Source organism: Microtus ochrogaster (genome assembly GCF_000317375.1).
Source record: "Microtus ochrogaster isolate Prairie Vole_2 chromosome 14 unlocalized genomic scaffold, MicOch1.0 chr14_random_3, whole genome shotgun sequence".
Classification (NCBI taxonomy): domain Eukaryota; kingdom Metazoa; phylum Chordata; class Mammalia; order Rodentia; family Cricetidae; genus Microtus; species Microtus ochrogaster.
This window is the reverse complement of record NW_004949098.1, coordinates 747,816-768,396: the sequence shown is the minus strand read 5'-3', so window position 1 is coordinate 768,396 and position 20,581 is coordinate 747,816. Positions and strand designations below refer to the sequence as shown.

Sequence of the window (20,581 nt, the reverse complement as noted above, 5' to 3'; positions counted from 1 at the left end):
AGTGTGTGTGCTCAAGTGTGCATGTGCTTGCATGGATGCATGTTAAAACTGAGGATGTTCCTTGTCAGGTGTAAAGATCATTCTTGAAGCTGGGCGATGGTGGCGCACGCCTTTAATCCCAGCCATCGGGAGGCAGAGGCAGGTGGATCTCTGTGAGTTCGAGACCAGCCTGGTCTACAGAGCTAGTTCCAGGAACAGCCCCCAAAGCCACAGAGAAACCCTGTCTCAAAAAACCAAAAAAAAAAAAAAAAAAGATCATTCTTGAAGTTGTTCAATAAGACAGCTTTGAGGCTTGTCACACAGCCCAACCCCAGATCCTTTGATCCTTTGCCTCATGCACGATGCTCTGGGTGTTACACCCAGCACTACAAAAAATAACAGATAGCATCATAGTGACACAGGAATAGATGATCTCTTCTGTCTGGAGCGGATTACTGAGCCCAGAAGTAGAAAGTCACACGAAAACTTGATATGTGGTGTGGCTGCCATAGAAAAGCAATGAAAAGAGATGAATGCAGTTACTCAGCCATTCTAAAGCTATCAGCATTCCTTACAGGAAAAGGGGAAATTGGATCTCTACTTTACAAAATGTATAGCATTTTAAATGGGTCAAAAACCTAACTAGGAAAGATGAAACTTTTGGAAGAAAATGTATAAGAAAAGAATTTTCTGACAGTGGGCGAGGAAAAGAAGGAAGTACTCCCAAATGAGACACAAAGTCTGCTGACGACGGGACATTGAAATAGTGTCACTATATTAAAAGTCAGAATTTCTGTTTGTAAGAAGATGCCGTGAAAATGTAGTGAGAACGAATCAGAGATACAGCTCTGCCTCCTATAATCAGTAAAACGCCGCTGTGTGGAATACAGAACTTGAGACATCTTCCCGAAGCAGAGCATCACAGTGAATGAACCGTAGCCATGTAGAACAATGTGAGGCGGGGCGGGGCGGGGGGAGTAATGCTTCTGCACAAAGCTCAGGGAAATTAAAACAACATGATATCACTTAAAGTAGTAAACTAGTTTTTAAAGAGGGGAAGAGTGATAAGGAAACTTAACGTGGCAAGGCCTCCTCTGAAGATCAGAGAACAGCACACAGACGTATCAGTGCTAGTAATGCTATTCTACATCTCAAATTAAACAAAAGAATCTGTGGCTGTCCGATTATTGTTGAGCGTTTGGAACTTACATGAACACACATAGTATGTCTTCATTTGCATATAATAAATTTTTATGATAGCCTTATAAAGAATGGGTAAGCAATAAATATGCCAAAACTAAAAGGCCTCAGTGATCAATATCCTTTGGCATCTAGACAGCATCTGTCCAGGTTGACAACCGTCTGCACTGATTGGGTATATAAGTCTTGAACCAGTTAGAAATCAACTTAACGAGGCTGCCAACGAGCCTACATTTCTCAGCCATGTACACAAGGGTATCAGGTTCCTTTGCTAAGTGCTCACAAGCCATCTGTTTAGAATTTCCTCCTAGAGTTTACCAGGGATCGATGTCAAGCTCCCTTGCAAAGGTAGTCTAGCCATATGTGTTCTCAGGAAACACCTAATGTTAACAATCCAAACAAAGAAGATAGAGATTCATTGCTTCTTAGAAGATTCCAGAAAGACCTAGGTAGGGGACTGGGCGTCCCCTCTGTACTGCCAGCAGTTGTCAGACTCCAGCGTCTTAGAGAACAGGCCAGAATGAGTAGCTGCTTGACGAGTTTGGTTTTGATAACTGTGTTAAAGTCATTTTCCTGTGGCGTTGAGACTAAATTAGAAGCTCTGCTGTTTTTGCTACCTAAAGATTTTTAACTCCAACAGACATTTGTTTCATTAAGAGAAGCCATGCTCTAAGAGAAATAGCAACCTCCCTTTTGTAATTCAAAGTAGTAGGAAGTTAGCCGAATATTTGAAGTTATTTCAAAATTGAAATTTTAAAAGTTTGACCTTGTCAGTTTGAGGAATAATCTACACACCAGAAGTTACAGCCGCTCAGCACATACAGCTCAACGAGTTTTCATAGTAGTGTACACCTACAAACCATCACCTCAGACAAAACACAGATACTTCCCTCATGCTCAAAAGGCCCCTCCCACCTCACTGCACTCAATCCCATCGATTACATTTAAGTAGAGTCATACAATAGATACTTCTGTGTCTAACCTTTTTCATTCAGATATTGAGATTTTTCCATGTTGTTTATATCAATTAATTTGTTTTTATTGTTGAGTAGTAATCTTTTACATAAATATTATGTTTTAACTATTCGTGTGTCAAGGGACAATTTGGTTTCCAGTTTTTATCCATGGATAAAGCTGGTATCAATATCTATGCCCAGGTCTTTCGGTGTATGTATGTTTCATCTCTCCTGGGTTCTTATTCATCTTTTCTCACACATGTACTTTCAAGCCATTTGTGTGTTTACATTTAAAGTGTATTTCAGCCAGTAATGGTAGCTAATGCTTCAGGCCAGCACTCAGTGGCAGAGCCATGTGAATCTCTGAGTTTGAGGCCAGGCTGATCTACAGAGTGACCTCCAGGACAGCCAGGGCTACACAGAGAGACTCTGTCTCAAAAAAACAAACAAAAATAAATATGTAATATAAATAATGAAATAATAGTTAATTAAGATAAGTAAAGTAAACTTGTATAAATCATCTTTATATTCATTCTGATAACTTCTAAGTTTTATTTGTAATGTATATTCCATTAATAATTACCATAAGTAGGGCTGGAGAGATGGCTCAGAGGTTAAGAGCACTGACTGCTCTTCCAGAGGTCCTGAGTTCAATTCCCAGCAACCACATGGTGGCTTACAGCCATCTATAATGAGGCCTGGCGCCCCCTTCTGGCTTGCAGGCACACGTGGAAGGAATGCTATACACATAATATATAATTAATAAATAAATAAATATAAAAAATAACATAAGTATTGATATGGTTGGTTTTAGGTCTACAGTTGTATTTTTTTTTGTCTGTTAACTCTATTTTTGTGGTCTTTTTTCCTCCTTCTTTCCTGCCTTCGAGGGGTCTGCCTTAAATGTTTTTTAAATTGGGGGCTAGAGAGATGGCTGAGAAGTTATAAGCTTTTGCACTCTTCCTAAGGACCCTGTGAGCACATCAGGCAACTTCCAACCACCTGTAACTCCCTCCAGGGAATACAACATCTTCTGGCCTCCAAAGACACCTGGATGTAGGGTTAAGCCAGCCCCTTAGGGGGCGGGCTTGTTTTGGGTGAATGTTTACTTATAAATTGGGTACGCGGGAGCCCGCACACCCCTTTTGTTTTTTGTTTTTTTGTGGGAACCATGGTACTGTAAGTCTATTTCTACATTAAAGCTGTATATATTTTTTACAATCTGCCTGCATTCATTTTATGTCGGTACACTTGGCGCCCACGTTGGGCGCCAGATGAAGGCAAAGGCATAACGCCACTCTGTTGTAATAGGAGCAGCAGGTTGTGTCCCACCACCCAGCTAGCTTTACCCGAAATAATTACATAGAAACTGTATTCTTTTAAACACTGCCTGGCCCATTAGTTCCAGCCTCTTATTGGCTAGCTCTTACATATTAATCTAACCCATTTCTAATATCCCTGTAACACCATGAAGTGTCTTACTAGGGAAGATCTTAACCTGCGTCTGTCTGGAGTGGGAGAATCATGGCGACTCCGCGACTCAGCTTCTTTCTCCCAGCATTCTGTTCTGTTTTCTCTGCCTACCTAAGGGTTGGCCTATCAAATGGGCCTAGGCAGTTTCTTTATTAATTAACCAATGAAAGCAACAGATTAAAAAAAAATCACTCCCACATCACATGAATACACATAGTACACACACTGAGAGAGACACGCATATACATAAATGTTATTTTAATTTAGCTGGATGTGGTGGTGCATGCCTTTAATCCCAGCACTCAGGAGGCAGAGGGAGGTAGATCTCTGTGAGTTCAAAGCCAACATGATTTACATAGTGGACTCCAGATCAGCTAGGGCCAGAAAATGAGACTCTGCCCCAAAAAACAAAAAAAAACAAAACAGAAAAAGCATTTTAATTCTATTTTATCTATTATAATTTAGAGATTCACCTTCAAATTCACATTTGAATTCACAAAAATAATTCATGTTATTTTTTGTGGCTTCTCTGGAGGGCTTACATTAATTATATATCTTTTGTCTTTTTACAATCTAATTCTCACTCTAATCTAACTCTAATTAGAGTTAACATGATAACATAGGGCTTAAAATCTATTTTAAACATTTTATAGCCTACTTAAAATTAATATAGCACTCTTTCATGTAAAATACAGAAATTTCACAATTATATAGGTCCATTTGTCCTGCCTCAAACATATAGTCTATCTTTTACTTATTTGCTTATTTGTTTGTTTGTTTGTTTGTTTGTTTGAAACAGGTCTCCTAGAGCCCAGACTGGCCTTGAACTCAATTATACAGGCACCACAGGCGAGAATAATTTTGAACTCCTGACTCTTGTCTCCGCCTCTCAAATTCTGAGTCCTAGGGTTACATACACACTATTGTTTATGTTGTAGTTAACATATGTGTTCAGTGCTCACAGTGGAGGCCATGAAAGGGTATCAGGTCTCCTGGTACTGGAGTGGCAGATGGCTGACATGTGTGTTCTGGAAATTGCCCTTAACTGCTGAGCTGTCTCTCCAGCCCCTAGTCTTAAATCCTGGATCCTCCATGTTTACCCATCTATTTTTGCCTCTCCTAAAGTTCCTCATTCTTTACTAGATGTATATCTAAGTTTCCCTTCCCTTGAAGAGCCTTAGTATTTCTTATAGCATGGTTCTGGTAGTGACAATTCTCCTCATTGTCATTAAAATGTTTCTTCCACTTTCATTCTTGAAGTATATTTGACTCATACATACAATTATAGATTGCCTGGGCTGCTTCAGTAATTTAAAGATATTTCATTGTCTTCTGGCCTCCCCTGGTTTCTATCTAAAAGTGACAGCCCTTAAATCATTTTTGGCTATCTGGAAAGAATCACTTTCCTGGCTGCTTTCATGAAATTCGTCTTTATGTTTGTATTCATCAGCTTGATAATGACATAACTAAGCACAGATTTCTCCACATTTATCTTGTCTAGAGTTCACTAGCCTCTTAAATCATATTATTTTCAAGATCTGATCATTTATTTGTTACTCTTAAAAACTCATTTTTGACTAGATTCAAAAGTAGAAGCTCTCAGTCAGGACAGCTTACATCTTTTCACGTTCTGTTCTTGGCATTTTCCTTTGGCTTCCTTCATTCTCTTGGACAAAAGCATAGCATATTCTGCAGCTTCCTCTTTGTTTATCTTAATGTATTGTTTCTTCAGAGCAATATTTTAGCATCTATGTTGCAGGACGAGTGGAGTGACAAGACTCTGAACCTTGGGTACTTTGGTTCCAGGCTTGCCTTCTTTGTTTAAGGATTTTCTAACAACGTATTGGCAGACATAATACTCTTTAGAGAGATTGAGCAGCTTCAAGATTCTGCTAGCCTTTTGGGGCTGCAACTGCTGAGATACAGTAGTACCAGTAGGTCTAGGAATATCCTTCTCTCCCTTTATTACCATGATCAAACTGAGAACTCAGATTGGCCTCCACCATATCAAACAGACTTGTGCTTTCTCTCTCCAGCTCTCCATATGAGAGATGCCACTCACTCACTCATCAGCAGGGGCACTCTGCAATGGGGCTCAAGATGCCTTGCTTCATGGGAAAACCTTGCTTTCCGCTCCCACCACTGACTCGGACCACATAGCCCTTCCACTCTTCACAGAGCGACTTCTGTGGCCCCCGCGTTTCTCACAGAAAGCACGAATCTGGCATTCATCATTCACTTTGCTGTGTTTCCCAGTGTGTTTCTGATGCTGCTGAGTGGGAATATACACCACTGACCACTGAGGAGGTTCCAGCAAAGAGACTTGAGTCTACATGCTTTATTTTCCTTTTTAAGACAGGGTCTCTCTGTGTAACCTTGACTGGCCTAGAACTCAATTTGTTGACCAGACTGGTCCCAAACTCACAGACACCCATCTGCCTCTGCCTTCCAAGTGCTGAAGTTAAAGGTGTGCACCACCACACCTGACCAAGCCTATTCACTTAAATCTGTAACCTAAGTTGAAAAGTTTTCTACCATTATTTCTTCGAATACTTTTGTGCTATAGCCCTTCTCTCCTAGGGCTCCAGTTACCCATATGTTAAAGTGGCGTGTGCCTCTCATCTGATTTCATAGTGCTGGAAACAGAACCCAAGACTGTGCAAGCTAAGCAAGCCTCTGCCAGCTGTGCTGTGTCCCCACCCGTTTGTTTATTTTGTTCAATTTTGTCTCTTCAGGTCACTAAGTCACTTTTTAAGCACTCACTTCTTCCTCTTTCATTTTTTGACCTGCTTTTAAGCCCATGTGATTATTTTTGTCTAGATATTGTATTTTTAAGTCCAAAAGCTTCATTTGTCTACCTTTTATAGTTTCTGTTTCTCTACTAACATTTCTTACATTTCTATTCATTTTTTGTGAACATAGAATGATTTCAATTATGCTAGTACAAAGTCCTTATCTGGTAGATGCAACATCTTTATCATGTTAGGGTTCGCATCTGTGATCTGTGTTTTCCATTGAGACTGAGCCATGGTTTCTTTCTCTATATGCCAAAAACATTTTGATTTTATTTTGTGAATGCTATGATATAGAGATTTTAGGTTCTATTGTGTTGTTTTGGAGCGGTTTTTGTTTGTTTTGTCAGACAGTTACCTTTGTTAGCCTCAGACTGCCATGCATTGGTCCTGCAGTGAGCAAACACTCAAATTCCCAGTCCCATTCTTTTCCTATTTGTTTTGCTTGTAGATGTTATTTGAGACAGGGTCTCTCATTGGGTAACTCTGGCTGCTGTGGAACTCACTAAGTAGACTAGACTGACCTTGAACTCTCAGACACCTGCCTGCCTCTGCCTCTCCAGTGCTGGGATTAAAGGTGTGCGCCACCACGCCTGGCCTCAGTCCCATTCTTTAGCCTAAATTCTAAGCTGTGTTCCATTTGCCCCATATGTGTAGGGCAGGGGCAGATAGGGCCTTGGACTGTGCTTAGGCCCACCATTCGGTGCTCTCGGGCTCTCTCTTCTAGTGGCCGTCCTCCTCACTTTCCCGAGAACCTGGCTCACCTCTTTTCTTCCTCGAGGTTTGGACTGGGCAATGGCTAAAGGATAAAGGGCTTGCTATGCAAACGTGAGGACCAGAATTTGACCTCCAGCATTCATATTAAAGGGCCAGACACTGCAGCACCTCCTGTAATTCCAGAACTGGTGGGTGGAGGCAGGAGGATCCTAGTGGCTAACTGGCTAGGCCGTCTAGCCAAAACAGTGAGCTCTGTGTTCAAAGAGAAACTATCTCAGAAATAAGGTGGAAAACCATAGAGGAAGATGTTGAAATTGACCTCTGGCCTCCACACATGCAAGCATGGGGACACATACCTGCGCACACATACATATGCTCCCACAGAAATAAAGGAGTAAATGTTTCTAATTAAAATCTAAGCCAATGAGCTGTCTCAGTGAGTAAAGGGTACTTCCTGTCAAGCCCAAAGACCCGGGCTCCATACCTTAGTCCAATCTCTAGAGGAGAACTGACTCTTGCCACATCTTGATGGTGTGACTACCACATGCACACCTACACCGTGCACACACACCGATAAATAAATAGGCGGATAAATAATGTAATTTTTAATTAATATTGTTGACATGATAAGAAGGCACAATGCTATCAAAGGACAACTGGAAAACTAGGGGAAAGCACTGGGATTTATAACACAGGGGAACTGATACTGAAACACAGTGCTACAACTCTTTTGGAGGGGAATTTGTAAATATCCTTTAAAGTTTGTATGGGCTGGCCTTTGAGTCCCCAGTTCCTCTTTCATGAATGCAGTATCCTGAAAATCCTCCCCAGTGATGCAAATGTGCACAGAATCACAGTCATGCAGTCTAGGTGTGCATGTGTGCACATGCTTTGGGATGTGCTTCGTTTACGAGACCTTTCCAACTCCTTCTTGCTCCACTTAGCTCACTATGCAAGCACATGCCCAGAGTCCAATCCCTGGATTTCACGTGAAATTAGAGCACTGACTCCCTAAAGTGCTCTGACCTCCACATTCATGCTCTGGTGCATGCGTGGCCGTGTGTGCCTGTTTGGACACACAAATAATGATAATCAATAAATAAAATGTTAAATGTTCAAAGAAGGAATGCTTTGCTATGGTTGCTGGGGCCATGCCGTCAGATTGAATGTCTTCCTAGCCCTGTCTTCATCCACCCTCCCTTGTCCTCTCTGACCACAGTGCCCATAAAACCACTACTTCCCAGTCAGCTTTAAATCTTTGAATATCAGGTTACAATAAGTACCTTTAAGTTGTATAACACGTAAATTAATGTCTGTAGGGGTAATAAAAGACTTTTGGTTTTGAAACAGGGTCTCTTTACGGGTCTGACTGCCCTAGTACTTGGTACCTACCCCACAGACAAATTCACAGCAATTCTGCCTCAGTTTCCCTAATGCTGCAATCACGGGCATGTGCACCATGGAAGAGTTTTAAATATCTTCTAAGACTAGTGTTTACCAAGCCAAATAATACTTTTTCTGTTTTTATGTTTTATTGATATGGGGGGATATGCATGTGGAAGTCTGGGCACCATCTCGGGTGTCACCTTCCTTTGAGACAGATTCTCCTGTGGCTCTAGGGTTCGCCAACTAGACTAAACTGCTGTCCAGTGAACACCAGCTGCCCTCCTGCCCCGCCTCCCCGGTTCTTGAACTGCAGACGCACACCGCCATGCCCCAACATTTGTATGTAGAATCTAGAGATTAAACCCAGGTCCTCGTGCTTGTGAGGCAAGACTTTACCAATTGAGCCCTCTCCAGTTCCAAATAATACTTTAGGCTTCAACATATCTCAATAACCACTAAGCAACCTCTTTTACATAGGGGCTTCACTCTTTTAATAAAATACAAACAGGACCATTGATAACTATAGTTAAAATATTTTTTCTTCCAATTTGGATGATATACTTCACTGACATTTTCAGCACACACGAAAAGAAAAAAGAAAAAGAAATGACAAGGCTTTTAGTGTCTAAAATGTTCTCATCTTGGTAGACTTCCGAGAGGCAGCGTTTTAATCTTTATGCCTGGAGCTGCATGGTGCTTTACAGTCTGCCATGATTCCTGGTGTCTGGGGTCCTTCCTTTCTGTTCAGCGGGCGCTCAGCCTGGGCATCGCTATCACTTCCAGCTCACAGTGTCAGTTACCTTCCTGTTACTGTGGTGGAACACCATGGCCAAGGCAATGAAGGAAGAGCTGTCTTGGCTATGGTTGCAGACAGGGCAGCCTGGCACCAGGCACCAGGCCTGGCAGCAGGCAGCAGACACCAGGCACCAGGCACGGCAGCAGGCAACAGGCATGGCAGCAGGCACCAGGCACAGCAGCAGGCACCAGGCGGCAGACACCAGGCACAACAGCAGCAGCAGAGCTCACATCTTCAAACACAAACACAAAGCAAAGAAGACAAAGTGGCAGTCGAGTCAGGCCTTAAGCTCTTCAGGCCCACTCCCAGTCACACACTTCCTCCAGCAATGCCACATTTCCTAATCCTCCACAAATAATGCCACTAACTGAGGACCACATATTCAAATGCCCGAGACTATATGGACGCCCCATTCAAACCATCACACAGATGTAAGAGCTGCAGTTACAGAGCTGTGACTGGCCTGAGGTCACAGAGAAACTATTCAGCAGCCTGGATAGAATTCATTCTTTCTGTTCATTGAAGCATTTACTGAACCCTGCTGTGTGGCAGGCATGAGGCTAGTCCTGGCGGCACGGGAGAAGACAAGGAAGCAGGCTTGGTGCACAGCAGCATATGTATGCTCTTGTCTGGCCAGGACCCTCTACACCTCATCTGTAACATCCAGAGAAGGACCAGTCACAAAACCCAGTGAAAGCTTAACTGTCAAGAAATATTCCTAAGACTGCTCCCCCTAAAGAGTGGTACCCATTTGTGTTCCCTTAAAACACACGAACCAAAGAACAAGAGATTCGGGGACTAGGGAGATGGCTTAGTGGTTGTCGCTAAGCCTGATGACCTGAGCTTGACCTTCAAGACCCACGTGGTGGAGCCGGGCGGTGGTGGCGCACGCCTTTAATCCCAGCACTCGGGAGGCAGAGGCAGGCGGATCTCTGTGAGTTCGAGACCAGCCTGGTCTACAAGAGCTAGTTCCAGGACAGGCTCCAAAACCACAGAGAAACCCTGTCTCGAAAAACCAAAAAAAAAAAAAAAAAGACCCACATGGTGGAAGGAGAGAAATGACTCCTGCAAGTTGTCCTCTGACCTCCACACATAAGCACATGTGTGTGTGTGCGTACATATACACACACCCCAAATAAACAAATATATTTAAAGAGAGAGCTTCAGGGACTAGAAATATGGCTTACTGGTTAAAAGTGTCAAGCCCTTGCAGAGGACGGGATTCAATTCCCAGGACACACATCAAGTGACTCATAACTGCACACAATTCCAGACTCAGGGGACCTAGTGCCTCTGGCCTCCACAAGCACCGTCATTTACAAGCACATAGCCCCCACATATACAAGTAATAAGAATAATAAATCTTGACTGGTACCTTAAGGCTCACAGGGACTTTCTGAGAATCTGGTAAAAGTTAAGTGCCTGTCCTCTTCCCCTTCCCAACCCAAATGCACCTTTACACAGAGATGACACCGCATGAAATTCCAGGATTCCCAAGGGCAGGCCACCGCAGGGCCGTTGGTAGAACAGGGCTGATCTCTAGGCTTTTGAGGGAGTGGGTAAGAGCTGCAGGGCGGTCTGGGAGTTCCATTTCGCTGGAACCACCTACATCTTAGACTTTTATGTCAAGAAGAACCCAGTCATCTAGTACACATGTAGAGAATCCCATAAACAACACACTTCGGAGGGCTCAGTGAAGGCTGACATGGCTTGTAGCCACTAGAGGGCAGAATAAGTCCACATATAGAATATGAATGCGGCCTCCTGGGGACACAGTGACTCAGGCGAGGCCACCGGAACACTTAGCTGTAGTTTCACTGGAGCACCCAATCAAGGGAGCCTGTTTCATCAGACATACAGCGCCCTGCCTTCTAGCCAATGTGGGAGCCGCTCTCCAGCAGCTAAGGGCAATATTTCCTTTCCAGCTCCCAGGTTTAGCACATCTAGCTATATTTATGAGAAACACCGCAATAGAAGCCAAGAATGATGACCAAGAAAAAATAAAAGTACTTTTTTTTTTTGGCCTATGAGAGTGAACCATTCCATAGATGAGAGAAGAGGAAAAGGGCTGGGCACGTGGCTTGGTTACTGGCATGCTTATCTTACACACACAAAGCCCTGGGCTTGGCCCTCAGCAGCACATAAACTGGATATAGCCAGTCCCTATCATCCCACACCCAGAAAGTGAAAACAGGAAGATGGGACATTCAGGATCATCCTTGGCTACAGAATGGTGTGAGATGAACCTGGGCCGCAGGAGACCCTATTTCTTCTCAGAGTGTCAGGGAGAGGGAAGGGGAGGAGGAGGAGGAAGGAGTTGTACCTACTGCATGCTGTTCACAAACATCTCACTTTGTAGTGCTTCTTGATAAGTAGGAAATAGGTTCAAGTCCCCACCCCACCCAAGAACACACAACTAACAATATGCACTGTACAATTCGAGCCTTGCTCTATCCACTAAATCTCACTGACTTTCATACACTCAGGAAGAGAGATCCTGCGGAAGGAATAACGAGTATGATTAACAGCGTAGAAATGAGCCCACAAACACCCAGAAGGTGCTAATTAAAGCAAACAAAAGAAGATATTTAAACATAGCTCCTGGACAAAGTTCTGAGTCAAATGCTGGAGGAGCCGCACGCCATGGATTAATGGAGTAATAAAAGCCCTAAGGAAGGAAGGAAGTCATGTGACTAGGAAACGAACTTAGCTGAAGCAGAAGAGACACAGGAAAAGCAAAGGGAACAACAGGCTTTGCTCAGCTCCAGCGCTGGCCAAGGCCCTGAGCTGGGGGATGGGGAGGATGTCCGTGAAAAGAAGCCTACGTTTAAATGGGGAACGATCAAATGTGTTCCCAAATCACCACAGTGACAGCATAGAATGTAAAACGAACTATATACCCTGCCAGCATCACCTACAAACAGATCAGGGCGTGTAGCAGGTGGCATTTGAACTTGATCTTGAAAAATAAGGTGTCAACAGGTGGCAATGAGGAGGAACAGCCTGGACCATCACAGAGGAAGAGGAGTGTGGGATCCCTGAGGAGTGAGGGGCCATACTAAGCACTCCAAGATGAGTAGGTTACAATAGAATCAACCCTGAATCCTCTGGAAGAATGGCCATCATCAGAGGAACCATCTGTTTCTTGTCCCTGAAAGGATGCCACTCCTCCTGAAACAATGAAATGAAGACTCAAACCTGAAGCGCAGCACCGCTGTGGAGACATGAGAATTCCTTCAAAGGAAACGTTCTGCTGTTGCTATTCCCCAAATATATAGGTTAAGAAATTAGAAATGGGGTATAGAGCTGGGCACTGGTGATGCACGCCTTTAATCCCAGCACTTGGGAGGCAGAGGCAGGTGGTTCTCAGTGAGTTTGAGGACAGACTGGTCTACAGAGTGAGTTCCAGGATGCCAGGACCGTTACGCAGAGAAACCTTATCTCAAAAAAAAAACGAAAAGAAAGTGAGAGAGAGAGAAAGAGAGAGAGAGAGGAGCGAAGAAAGAAGGAGAGAAAGAGAGAAAAGGAGAAAGAAAAAATGGGGTTGGAGAAATGGCTCAGCAGTTACAAACACTGGCTACTCTTCCAGAGGACTCAGGTTTGATTCCCAGCAATTCCCATCACCCACAAGGTGCCTCACAACCATCTGGAAATCAAGCTCCAGGGGACCCAATGCCATTTTTTGGCCTCTGTGGATACTCCACATACTTGGCCCAGGTATGCATGCAGGCAAAATATTTATTCTCATAAAAATAAATTAATTAAATTTTTAAAGAAACACAAACAATGCACACTCTGGGGAAGACTGACTGCTTGGCTCATTTGATGACATGGCATTTTCCATCGTAGAGGTGCCATGTTCAAGGACTGGTCATTCTGAGCGTCTTTTGCCAGCACCCTCTCAGACATTTAGCTTCTCAAGTTCAGAACTAATGGAAAAGCTAGGATATTTTAGAGAAAAAATATTGTAGCTGCCACAATTCACAAGAACAGAGGTGACACCCACATCTCTGCCACTGGGACAAATGTAGCAGCCGCGCTTAGAGAAGGTCCCCACATCCTTGCTGCTTTATCTGTGTTCCATTTCTGGTGAGTCTTCTCCCTCTCCAGTGTGTGTGTGTGTGTGTGTGTGTGTGTGTGTGTGTGTGTGTGTATATATATATATATATCCTCCAAGTTGCAAGACCAACAGTAGAGCTACTGCAAAGTCTCACAATTTGTGTGTCTTCCTTGTGCAGGGGATCATGCTTGTCTTTTGTTTTGTTCTAGTCTTAGCGTATTTGCTGTTAAAGGAAACATTTCTCCCCCTTTTTTTTTTTAAGATATGGTTTCACTGTGTTTCTCTACCTGACCTGGGAAGTCTCTATGTAAAACAGGATGGCTTCGAACTTCTAGAGATCCATCTACCTCTGCCTCCTGTGTACTGGGTAAACCATGAACCAACACATCCAACTTCATTCCTTTTTTCTTTTTTTAAAAAATATTTTATTTATTATGTACACAGTGGTCTGCCTCCATGTATGACTGCAGGCCAGAAGAGGACACCAGATCCCATGGTAGATGGCTGTGAGCCACCATGTGGTTGCTGGGAATTGAACTCAGGACCTCTGGAAGCACAGTCAGTGTTCTTAACCTCTGAGCCATCTCTCCAGTCCCATTCCTTTTTTCTTAAAGGAGCTGTTTTTCTGTGGCTTCAGCATTCTATGTTAAATTTATAGTTTTAATTACTTTAGGAAACCTTTTTTTTTGTTGTTGTTGTTATTTCTAGGTTTTTAATATAGACAATGATGTCTTGTCTCCCCTGATTCCCATTGTAGGAGTTTCTAATCTTGTACCTGTTATCCTCACTTCTCTGAGCCTCTCTTTTTTAAAAATTTATTTATTTTTATTTTATGTGTATGTGCCTCACATGCTGCCTGGGGGAGCCATAGGGTAGCAAGTTGGATCCCCTGGAAACTGGAGTTGCAGGCAGTTATCAGCCAAAGTGTGGGTGCTGAGATTTGAACCCAGATCTCCTAGAAAAGCAGCCAATGCTCTTAACCACTGAGCCACCTCTCCAGCCCTATCAATTCCATTTCTTTGGCCCTGTACTTGCCTCCGTAGCTTTACTAGCTCTTTTGCCTCACTAAGGGAAAGCCGCTCACTCATCCCCAAACGTGTTACTCAAGGTAGACTATCCGTTGTTTGCCTATGCCATCACCAGATCCACGTTATTCTTTAAATGTTTCTTTGGCAATATCGTTGTACTTATTATCATAGTACCATAAAACACAATGGTACCGATGGGAAATTGAGAACGAAAGCTCAAGACTAATGCAGCCTTTAAAATTCCATGGGGACAGAGAGCTGTGTGCTCCCGATGGAGTGAATGAAAGAGCTAGTAGTGAATGAATCTGCATAGCTATTTAGCAGAGTTAATCATGCTGACCAGAAAAAAGAAAAAGGTGTACTTGCTCTCCCTGTCCTTGAACGAGATGTGAAGTCATCTAACGCCTTGCGCTGCCTGTGTGGAGCCAGCACCTTGGACTGAACCTTCTTTGTTCTTGTGGTGGGGAGTCTCCCACCTCTACCAACTTGTCCTCAGGAATGTCGCTCTAGAAATAAACCGCCCGGCATTCATGACTCATACACAGAAGTTAATTCATTTGAGCCACTGGCTTTTCTTAGGCCCTTTGTATCTCAGCAAGCCCCTCAAGGGTTTCTCCTCAACTCTTCCCGCAGATTTTTCTGTTTGACTTTCCCTGACAACAGTTATCTACAGAAGCAGATCCCAGCACCAGAGGTAGATCTGGCTGAAGTCAGAAGTACCCAGGAAAGCCTGTCAACCCACCTACCCAGAACCACTCGTCACACCAGACAGTCCCTTCTCTTCATGCCAAACACACTTGTGAGACAGTTTGTCAACAGCTAACTCTGTGATCTGTATCAGAGGTAAAGCCCAATACAGCGGTTCATCCTTTTCCTTTTAGATGTTCAGATTCATCTTAAGAGGTATATATATATATATGACAACACAAAATTAGTCCCTTGCTAATAACTAAACCTGCATTGTTATGCAGGTTAATTTAATTTTTCATCGCTTCAATATTTTTAGTGTATTTTTAAAAAGATATATTTTATTTATTTGGTGTGTGTGTGTGTGTGTCTCTCTGTGTGTGTGTGTGTGTGTGTGTGTGTGTGTGTGTGTGTACACATGCCATGTTTGTGCAAGTGCCCATGGATGCCGGAAGAGGACATTGGATCCCTTAGAGCTAGACTTTCAGGTGTTTGCGAGTTGCCCAGTATGAGTGCTGGAACTGAACTCTGGTCCTTTGCAAGAACAACAAGCATTCTTAACTGCTGAGTCATCTCTGCAGACCCTTGGGATATTTTATAACAGAAATACACAATTAGATTAAATGTAGAAGCCAGACAGTGGTGGCACACACCTTTAATCCCAGCCCTCAGGAGGCAGAGACAGGTGGATCTCTGTGAGTTTGAGGCCAACCTGGTCTACAAGAGCTAGTTCCAGGACAGGCTACAGAGAAGCCCTGTCTTAACTCCCCACCCCACAAAAAAAGATAGAGAATGAAGGCATGTGACTGAAAAAGGAATGTGTCTCAGAACTAACAGTTGGATGGCAGCCTCCCAGCGTTTATAAAGTACTTGTATATATGCATGTATGCACTTATGCAGGTAGTTCTATGTTTATACAAATGGGATCATATCTGCCCTACAACTTTCTTCATTACTCCCTTCTAGATTCCATGTTGGTATATTTATCTTTAAATTGCTAACAGTTACATAGTACACACCAGTTTGAGTGTGTTGTAATTTTGTAATTTGTTTAAACACTCCTCTATTGATAGACATTAGGTTTGCTTCCTGTTTGGAATTTGATTGTTGATATGACAATGTTGTGCCTAATGTCTTTATATATGTCACTTGTGTATGCTTCAAGAATGTGGCTAAGACAGATATTGAGACATGCAATTGGTGTGTCAGAAGACAGGTATACTTAAAGTTCATACTTTTCAAAATTTATAATTACAAACTTAGATGTGTGTAACAGTTCATGTTTGTAATCCCAGCAACTGGGAAACAAAGGTAGGAGGCTTGTGGCAGGTTCAAGGCCTGCCCTACACAGTGAGTTCTGGGCCAGCCAGAGCTGCATAGCAGGACTCTATCTTGGAAAAAAATGTTTAGTTAAAAATTAAACACTTAGCTGGGTGTGGTGGTACATGCTTTTAATTCCAGCACTTGAGAAGTAGAAGCAGGCAGATCTCTATGAGTTCAAAACATCCTGATCTATGTAGTGAGACCAAGGACAGCCAGGGATACACAGTTAAACCCTGTCTCAAAAATAATAATAACAAAAACAATAATAGTTGAACGCTTGGGCTGGAGAAATGGTTCAGTACTTGGTGTGCTCTCAGGAGGTTCCCGGCACACAGGTAGCTCATAGCCATCTGTAACTCCAGCTCAGGGGAACTGACACCCTCTTCTGACCGCTGCAGACACCTGCATCTACATGTACATACCTACATGCAGACACACACACACACAGACACATAATTAAAAAAATGAAAATAAGTGGGTAGAGAAGTGACTCAGCAGTTAAGAGTACTCTGCTATTCAATTCTGAGCACCCTCAAGATAGCTCACAGCAGCTGTCTAGTCCAGTTTCAGGGCACCCTTTTCTGCTATCTATACCTCCAGTTCTGAAGGGTCAATTCCCTCTTCTGCCATCTCTACCTCCAGTTCTAAGGCATCTGACCTTCTGCCATCTATGCCTCCAGTTCCGAGGCATCTGGTACCCTCTTCTGCCCTCGGTGGGTGTCAGGCACATTTGTGGTGCACAAACTTTTATGCAGACCAAACACCCAAACACAACGATTTTTATCCTTTTCAAGATTTATTTTATTATTTTACATGTATGAGCATTTTTGCTTGCATGCATATGTATGCACCACATGCATGTCTGGTGCCTGCTGAGGTTCAAAGAGGGTGTTGGATCCCCTGGGACTTGAGTTGCAGACAGTTTTGAGCCACCATGTGGGTGCTGGGAATCAAACCCGGATCCTCTACAAGCCCGATGCTCTCAACAGCTGAGCCGTCGCTCCAACCCCAACACAGAAATAATTTTAATTAAAATAAATCTGTATTTAAATAATTATAAAGACTTATTTTTATTTTGAATTGTGTGAGTACAGGGGCTGGGAGTTTAGAAGAGAGCATCAGATTCCAGAAGCTGGAATTGCAGGCGCTGTGTGCCACCTGGCATAGGTGCCAGGGATTGAACGCAGGTCCTCTGCAAGAGCAGAAAATGTTCTTACAGTCAGTCATCTTTCCAGCCTCACCTATACACACACACACACACACACACACACACACACACACACACAGACCCCTTAACCACCATTCTCCTTCCTCCTTCTGCAGAGAGTGCTCTCCTGGAAGCTGACATTGTCCTTCAGACTCTTGACAACGATGTCGTCAGCATGGAGGTCTTCTTCAAAGCCTGGCTGCAGAACAGTGAAACAGACCGAGAACACATCCATCTTCTTCTTGCTCCACAGAGCCTTCCTCCTTCTTCCACAGCCAAGGATAATCCAAGTACACAACCCTGAAAAGATAGGTTCTGTAGGCGAAGTCTCTCCTTGTCTAAGATTACAAATCTAGATGGCTCTGGGGAGTCATCACAATACAGATCATTTGAGGTCTATGGGTTGGAGGAGGACTGGGTGACACTGTCTAGTGACAGCTTGGCTTTAAAGAGAAAGGCTCTAAATGGTGACCATTCCAGCCAGCGAGAGCCAAGTGGTTATAGACGCAAAGTCCTTGATGCCTCAGTGATAAGATATTCGCTGCACCATAGCAGGGTATACTGAATCGTGCACTGTCCTCAATATTCTTGCTCTTAATGTGGTAGGTATTGTTGGTACTATAATCCAAGAGACTTTTACCTTGATAATATCAACACTGCCTTGGTAAGAATAATAACAGTAAATAAAATTCTTCTCAGGGGTCTGGGGAGACGGCTCAGTGACTAAGGGCACTGGCTACTCTTGTGGAGGACCTAGAATCAGTTCCCAGCACCCACATGGCAGCTCACAATCTCCTGTAACCCCATTTCCAGGGCGTCTGACACCTTCTTCCACCTTTGCACTGCTGAGCCATCTCTCCAACCCCAGTTAGCAGTCTGTTTGAAATCTCTTCTCCTACGGTAATAGAACTCTGCCATGACTATTGCTCTTTCAGAATGGGGAAAAGCCCTCTGAAAGTATAATTAAATAGGAAGGATGCTTTTCCTCTTCCCAGGGACAGCTATCAGATTCTGCTTCTTTCTCCATTTAAACCTAGGGCTTGGCACCAGCAAGATGGCTCAGTGGATAAAGGCACTTGCCACTAAGCCTGACAACTGGAATTCAATCCCAAGTCCTATGTTATGGAAGAACAGACTCCCACAGATTGTTCTTTGGCCTACACATATGTTCCATGCCATACATACATACATACATACATACACACACACACACACACACACACACACACACACACACACACACACTCAAATATACACTAAATAAGGAATTTTTCTTTTACAGCACCTAAGGCCTGAAATATCTTGGATGGCTTAACTTGATGATATCATAATCTGTCTTTCCTTTGCCTGTAAAATGTCTTCCCAGGGCCTCCTTTGTATTGTGTCCCAAGCTGCTCCTACCAATCCCTCCCTACCCCATCCTCTGGAATTCACTCATTCACTTCAGTCAATTAAAAGCAGCCGGCAACTGTACACAGAAGCCAGCTTGTGTTTAACATCTGTGTGCCTTTCCCCCGCCATACTAACTTCTTTTCTTGCCGAATCCCCTTCTGCTTTACACAGCACCACCAGGCAAATGCTGTCACTGAGTATATCACCAGAGCTAAGATGCTGTCAATGATAAGACATGCCACTGTTTTTATACCAATAAGAATGGGAACGCTGTCGATTAAATAGGACATAGAATAATGTTATCATTCCTGGGAGAATTCAAGTCCTAAGATTGTCCGCCTGGCCAATAGCAATTGTAAGACAGATATAAAGATCTAAAGATCTGTCTTAGTGTGTGAAAAATCTGCCTACAAACTAAATATAATACTATACCTGTTTTTACACATGAGGAAAGTAAGAAAAAGAATTAAACACTTTCCTCAGGCTTCATAGAAAAGCCATTCCAGGGCTCCTTTACCTTGGGACCAGAAATCTCTATTTGTACACTTGACAATTCTTGTCAGGAATTTGCTCATCAAACACAGGTCTATCTACCTCCAGAACTTCTACCTTTGTCTTTTACCACTTACCCACCTGGTGTTTAGGCTACTCTAAACAAAAGGGACAGTGACTCACCATTCTCTAGTGGAGCTGGGACCCTCAAAGGCCAGGAACTCCTGCAGCCTGTCTTATCTCTACTGCTACACTGGATTCCAGATGTCAGGCACAACTGGAATGGAGTCTGGAGAAATTAGGTCTTCTCCAGAGTGATGAGTCCCATGGAGATTATCAACAACTACAATAAAGATCAGACTGTAGTTACCTCTTAGGGTTTTTCCTACTGCTACCAATGAGATCTTCATCCAGATGGACAAAGCTTCCCAATCCTAAATCCCAGTGACCAGTAATGGAGAGTCGGGCAGAGAAGAAATGAAGGGAGCCACATTCCTAGACAAAGTCCCTCCTGGGTTCAATGTAGATGAATTGAAGTCTACATCTTATAAACTGGGCCCGGGAAATCCACCTGAATCTATCACCCATTCCATTTTTCCCAGGTGACTTTGACATTGTTTTATTTGGTTTTAAAATTAGTATAGAAGATGACGGATTTAGTTAGATAATATGCTCATAGATGTATGCCATTGCAGTTTGCTTCTGCTTATATTTTTATCTCACGTGGCAGTCTGGTCAGTCCTCAAATTACCATCACCTACTCACCTCACAAGGTTTTCTGTTGATATTCAAACCATATATATATGCTTTGCAGCATCAAGGACTCAGGCTTAGAGCAACAAATCGTTTGGCACCCGAAGGTAATTGCTGGCATAGAAACCTAACACAGCCAGGAGCAGGAGCAGTAATACACACCTGAAACCACAGCATCTGTGAGGTGAGGTAAAGGCAGAAGGGGCAGGAGTTCAAGGTCATCTGCAGCTATGGAGCAAGTCAGAAGTCAGTCTGGGCTGCAGGAGAGCCTCTCTCAAAGGCTGTGGGGGCAGGAATGAGTGTTGGGGTCTGGAAAGATGACTCAGCAGTTAAAAGCACT

The 20,581-nt window shown here is 43.3% G+C and overlaps 1 protein-coding gene and 1 pseudogene across 1 annotated transcript in view; one reads left to right on the top strand and one right to left on the bottom strand.

The window, feature by feature from the left end:
• The window catches only part of M1ap (meiosis 1 associated protein), a 74,820-nt gene that overhangs the window by 26,032 nt on the left and 28,207 nt on the right, over window positions 1–20,581 (top strand). Inside the window, exon 4 of the mRNA XM_005364692.3 lies at window positions 17,721–17,894. Within this exon, the coding sequence (XP_005364749.1) occupies window positions 17,721–17,894 (174 nt within the window). The remainder of the gene's footprint in view (window positions 1–17,720; window positions 17,895–20,581) is intronic.
• LOC106144276 lies at window positions 5,176–9,456 on the bottom strand (annotated as a pseudogene).